General features: G+C 44.2%; 1 protein-coding gene across 1 annotated transcript in view; it reads left to right on the top strand.

The window, feature by feature from the left end:
* The window catches only part of col14a1a (collagen, type XIV, alpha 1a), a 110,250-nt gene extending 105,688 nt beyond the window's left edge, over window positions 1-4,562 (top strand). Inside the window, exons 46-47 of the mRNA XM_030783261.1 lie at window positions 924-1,079; window positions 4,315-4,562. Coding sequence (XP_030639121.1) covers window positions 924-1,079; window positions 4,315-4,562 — 404 coding nt within the window. The remainder of the gene's footprint in view (window positions 1-923; window positions 1,080-4,314) is intronic.
* The last annotated feature ends 1,543 nt before the right edge of the window (window positions 4,563-6,105 follow it).

The following is a 6,105-nucleotide window of genomic DNA, read 5'->3' on the forward strand; positions in this document are numbered from 1 at the left end:
TCGCTGTCACTCTCTCACACTCCTGAGAGGATGGTGAGATCACTCATGTGTTTTGTCTGCCCACTCTGCAGTCAGACAAACTCAAATGTTTTCTGCTATTTTTTTAACAGTAGAGCATTTCTCTTGTTCTTCCCAATTCTATTGTCACAGTAACATTTTGATTAGCTTCTTCATGCAGAGTCAAAACTGCCAACTCTATTAGAGTAGCTTCACTCCCTTTCCTTATGGCTTTTACTGTTCATCCAAACGCACTGGAGACGGGAAATACACTCCTGCTCCTACACTCTGGAGGGGGACAGAGAGGAGAAACATTTATATCAAATAAACAAACTGGTAATTTACCCAATACGGGCTGCTCTCCGTGCAGTCGGGTCTCACAGCGTCACATAGGAAACGGTGCTAATGTGCCCTGGCCTCTCTGATGGAGAGCAAATGAAATCTGAACAAAACTTTAAAAAGCTTTCCAAACATCTTGATTTGCTTGTGGTTTTCTCCAGTTCCTGTCTAGAATATCAAACAGATACTCAAACTGTATTTGGGGTGTGGAGAGAATTGTTTTTCTATCGATCTGGGTTGTAATGCGATCAAGAACGCATCACGAACAGTATCACACCAAATGCTTTTAATCGGTTCTACTTGAAAATGAGATTTTGCTGAAAACTTTTGGAACAACATGGTTAAAAGAACAAATGCTTTTTGTATTTGGAATAAGGATGTGGACTGGCAAGACTTGACTTAGGCCCCATGCACTTTGAAAGACAAGCAGCTGAAAATAGATTAAAATAAAAAAAAGTGTGCGAGGAAAAGGTCTCTATTGGTTTAGGATGATGTTTGGTGAGGCTTTGGCCTGGCGGACACAGAGGCCCAGCTGGTTCACACATGTACTCCCCTCTAACACACCCAGCGTCCTCTGCTCTTCACAGGGATTCCAGGGGAAGGTCGCACGGGCAGTCAAGGCCCGCCGGGCAGGCCTGGAAACCCAGGAACGCCTGGCCGACCCGGTTCTCCTGGCAGCACTGGACCCACCGGCCCACCTGGTTACTGCGACCAGAACTCCTGCTTGGGCTACAATATCGGAGGTACCTCTCCACCTCTCTCTGTCTCGTCCTCCCCCTCCTTATTTCTCCTTAATCCACTTCTCCTCTTCACACTAACATAGGTCAGGAACTTAACACGGGGTTGAGAGTTAATGATGGTTTCGTTCTTCTGTATACCTCTTTAAGTGACACAGGAGAACTGTGATCCTGTGTGTGACGTTGACTGAGACAGGAGAACTGTGATCCTGTGTGTGACGTTGACTGAGACAGGAGAACTGTGATCCTGTGTGTGACATTGACTGACACAGGAGAACTGTGATCCTGTGTGTGACGGGGTCAGAGACAGGAGAACTGTGATCCTGTGTGTGACATTGTCTGAGACAGGGGAACTGTGATCCTGTGTGTGACGTTGACTGAGACAGGAGAACTGTGATCCTGTGTGTGACGGGGTCAGAGACAGGAGAACTGTGATCCTGTGTGTGACGTTGACTGAGACAGGAGAACTGTGATCCTGTGTGTGACGGGGTCAGAGACAGGAGAACTGTGATCCTGTGTGTGACGTTGACTGAGACAGGTGAACTGTGATCGTGTGTGTGACGTTGACTGAGACAGGAGAACTGTGATCCTGTGTGTGACGTTGACTGAGACAGGAGAACTGTGATCCTGTGTGTGACGTTGACTGAGACAGGAGAACTGTGATCCTGTGTGTGACGGGGTCAGAGACAGGAGAACTGTGATCCTGTGTGTGACGTTGACTGAGACAGGAGAACTGTGATCCTGTGTGTGACGTTGACTGAGACAGGTGAACTGTGATCCTGTGTGTGACGTTGACTGAGACAGGAGAACTGTGATCCTGTGTGTGACGGGGTCAGAGACAGGAGAACTGTGATCCTGTGTGTGACGGGGTCAGAGACAGGTCAAACGTGTTATCACACCTCTGTGAGATGAGGGACTGACGTGCTGCTAATGTCCATTGGGGGGGGGGGGTGAGGATTTTGTGGGCCGCTGCAGTTCTCTTCACTTTGGTAGCCTCAGGACAGTTGACATATTCGGTAAAGTATACTGCACACAGACCGCGATTCCAAAAGAGCAATTAAAGAGATGGGACTTTTATTTTCAATTCTAGCTCATTTTCAGGGGTGTAAACAAGGCATGTGTCTGGCTCAGCCCGGGTTTTCCATCCTATAAAAGTCCTCTTTCCCAGGCAGAGTGGTGACACAGAGAGACCAGAGCTGTAATTGGCCACATAAATCTCTTATGGTGTGTTAACACTATCAGAGTTTTACTGTCAGAAATGTTTCCCCCAGAGAATTCTGTGATTTTGTCTCATCACCAAAGCGTTGTTTTTTTTAATCATGAGAAAGAGCAACAGACTCACAGCTGGACTGTAAAAAGTCTCAATTTCAAACGAGACTCCATCAAATGCCAAAATTTACCCCTCATGTATAGTGAAAATGGACAATAATCAATATAAGGACCATAAAGAATATTCATAATATTAAAACATAGTACGTAAGCTTCACTAGAGGCTAGACATACATATACACACCCACACACACAAATATATATATATATATATATATATATATATATTTGTGTGTGTGTGTGTGTGTGTGTGTGTATATATATGTATGTATGTATGTATGTATGTATGTGTGTGTGTGTGTGTGTGTGTGTGTGTGTATATATATATATATATATATATATAGGATCAGTGCTATCAGTTCATATAAATATATTTATTAGGAATATTATGAAATGCAGGGGCTGATCCTAAGTCAGCGTTTTGGCCTTGAGAAATTTTACTATATACCACCTCTCTTCAAATCGGATTGAACTGCAGAGCAGTGAGCCCCCCCTCTTACTCAGAAATGTTTTTTTTTTTTTTTTTTTTAAAGTTTTACTGGTCAGCCAGCAGGCAAAACATAATCCAGATCTCTTCATGCTCAGATTTGTCATAGTTCTATATTAAGACCCCGTCGTGCGGGTTTAACTGTTCAGCTCAGCAGTATGTCATAAACAGAACTGTATATCTGATACTGACTTTTCATTTTCACCGTCAATGTTTACTATCTCTGTCACGTCTTGAAAATAAAGATATTATTACTCAGTCCTGGACTGCTCTTTCACGCGAGGAAAGACTCTGGAAAGATGTGCTTAATCTGTCTAGATTAGCACTGGACCTGGTTTAGTAAATAACTCTGTGAAGTATGGGAATGACTGGGCCATGTTCCAGTCCACTTCCGTGGCTCCAGTACCTTGTGTCCTTTTCTACTAAAGTTACTCAGAGTCTTACTGCACTGAATGTGCTGAAACTACACCAGACAAACATTACACAAGCGTCTTACAGAGTCCTCATCCAAACTGCCATTTATTCACGTACAGAGCAAGGTCACAAGGCAAAGGAGCATCAGAGTGGATTGGAAAGGATCCAAGTGTTCACATATTTCTAATATTGGTCTGCGCGGTGCACTGGTGAACTGTTGGGCTAATACCTACACAGTGTAATTCTCTTCTTCTCTTCTTTTTTCCCTTTCTCTTTCTCTCCTCTCCCTGTGTCGGGCGGGTCTGTCCGAAGGCCAGGACGCGTATGAAAACGATTACTGAGAATCGATCTAATCGATCAAACAGCTCCAGCTCCCCTCTTCCTTTACCCCCCCCCCCCCCCACCCCCCCGCGTCCCTTCTCCTCACAAACCACACGAAAAAAAACGACTAAAGCCAGTGAGATCTGGGTCTAGGAGCACCTGTCTGTCCTTCCCTCTTCAGCATACCACAAGACCATCACCACCACAGAGTCAACACTGACCAAACCTCTCTCCTCCCAGTCCAAAGCTGTAGAAACCGCAGTCTTAATTACACATCAACCCCCGCAGCTAACGACTGTCAAACAAACTCTGTCAAACTATCTCCAGTCCAAACCTAATGCTGTGCCCTTACTTTGGATGGTTTTTGGCTTTTGGTGGAAGGACTTTTACCACTGATCTCCACGTGCTTTGTGCTGATGAGTTCTTCTAAGCATTCCTCAATCTGACTCAAAGAGAACAGAGACTCCAAATCCCATGATGCAGTTCTTCTCTGTCTTTCCAATCTGCTCTGTTGCTGTGCCTTTCCTTCTCTGCCATTCTCTCTCTCTCTCTCATGCTAACCCAACGACTTCTCGCCTGGTGGTGGCAGTGGTGCTGGTACTGAATGAATAGATTGATTTGAGCATGTGACCAAATTGACCACATACCCATCCCCCCACACCCCCTTCCCAAACCCATGTTCCATCACAGTCCAACAGTTACCTCCCAGTCCTTACCAAAACTACCAAAACTACGACCCCGCTGCCAATTACCAAGAGGAGGAGGAAGAAGAGGAGGAAGAAGATCCCTACCAGGGTTACCGTGGATACCCTCCCCAGTACTATCACTCCAGCTACCCCGACCCCCGTGCCGTATATCCTGGACGCCCTCATCCTGACGGCACTGTCGAGCTGAGGTCCCCGGGCATGCGCCGCCTGGGCCGTAGTGCCGAATCATAACTGGAGGATCTGCTATCGGGAGTAGCTGTGAAAGCAGAACTGCTAAAATGAAGAGCTCCAGCAAAGCACACACACACACACACACACACACACACACACACACACACTAAACGTCCCTACTTTGTCTTCTGTAACCATAGGAACGGCTAAGAGAAATCTGAAAGTGCCTGACACACACATGCTTGCTTTTCTTTTTTGTTTTGTTTTTGTGGGAGGGGCTTGGTATGAAGGGAGGCTAATACATTGAAAACTGTGCCCTCATTACCCAGAGAGACTCTCAGTATTTTTTACTTTTCCTGACTTTGCATGTAGACATGACATCAAAACAGTTGTAACGGATTCTTCATGAGTGTGTAGGTTTGGTTCTGCGTAGTCAGTATTTTATGTTTGTAATTGTCCTCACAAAGAATCACATTTGTACAGTTTGTGTAATTGTTTTTATAACAAATTATATATATATATACATATATATATATATATATATATATATATAAAAATCATATGTCAGATCTCAGTGCTTCCATCATAACATGCCATGATACAAAACGCTCATGTTTACAGAGATCTTGCGGAGAAATCGGAAACTGGCCTGTCTAGTTTGAATTTCGTGGTCAGTCGGTGATGCTGAAGTCATTCTCCTAACTCCAGATTCTTTTATAGTGTAAAATTATTCCTGATGATCCTTTAGAGAAGTCCTGTCAGATCCAACACGACTGTCATTGAAGAGTCTTATCAGACCAGGTATTTGGATTGATGTTCAGTTACATCCATCATACATTGATGAAACCTCACTTTGGATGAGAACTTGCGAGAGCGACAGGCCACTTAATCTTTGGGGACACAAAGATGGTTCTTTAAAGTGTTTTTGTTTGTTTATTTGTTTGTTTTTAAATGTCTGAAATGTGTGGAGTCCTATTTTGTCTTTCCGTAAGGGTTGTGATGGTGTGACACTGCTGACTGTGAACGTGTTGAGTAGTTAGGCCTGTGGTCTACTGTCCTCTCCTGAACGAAACCACGAAAGAACGCAGAGAGCAGGTTCCAATGCAATGTCTCGCCGCCAAACCGTGGAATTCTACAAAAAAAGTAATTTATTTTTACTTTATTGTTTGTTTTGTAACCAATAAAACTGTAATATGACAGTGATATGTAGAGATGTCTGCTCTCCTGATTCCACTGTGCTATGGAACAATGCTTCTATTGTGCTGCTGTGTACACACACACACACAAATGGCCAACGCTGTCAAAAAGAAAGCTGCACAGGGAGAAGAGGAGGGTTTGTGTGTTGGGGCATGTTTTCTGATCTACCACTCAGCCCACAGAACCCTGTCTCTGTCCATGTCACTCAATCACCCTGTGGCAAACAACGCATGGGCCAGCCCTTACTCTCCAAAATAAGATAAAATTAAAAAAAAAAACAGTCTAGTGACCAACAGAACCAGTTCATTTTCAGTATGTTGTTTTTAAAGAGTTAGCTCACATCAAAGGTCCTGTGGGTATTAGAAACAGCGTGAGAGAACATGTGAAGTGAATTACAGCAGAACCA

This window comes from Chanos chanos, chromosome 8, assembly GCF_902362185.1.
Source record: "Chanos chanos chromosome 8, fChaCha1.1, whole genome shotgun sequence".
Taxonomy (NCBI): Eukaryota; Metazoa; Chordata; class Actinopteri; order Gonorynchiformes; family Chanidae; genus Chanos; species Chanos chanos.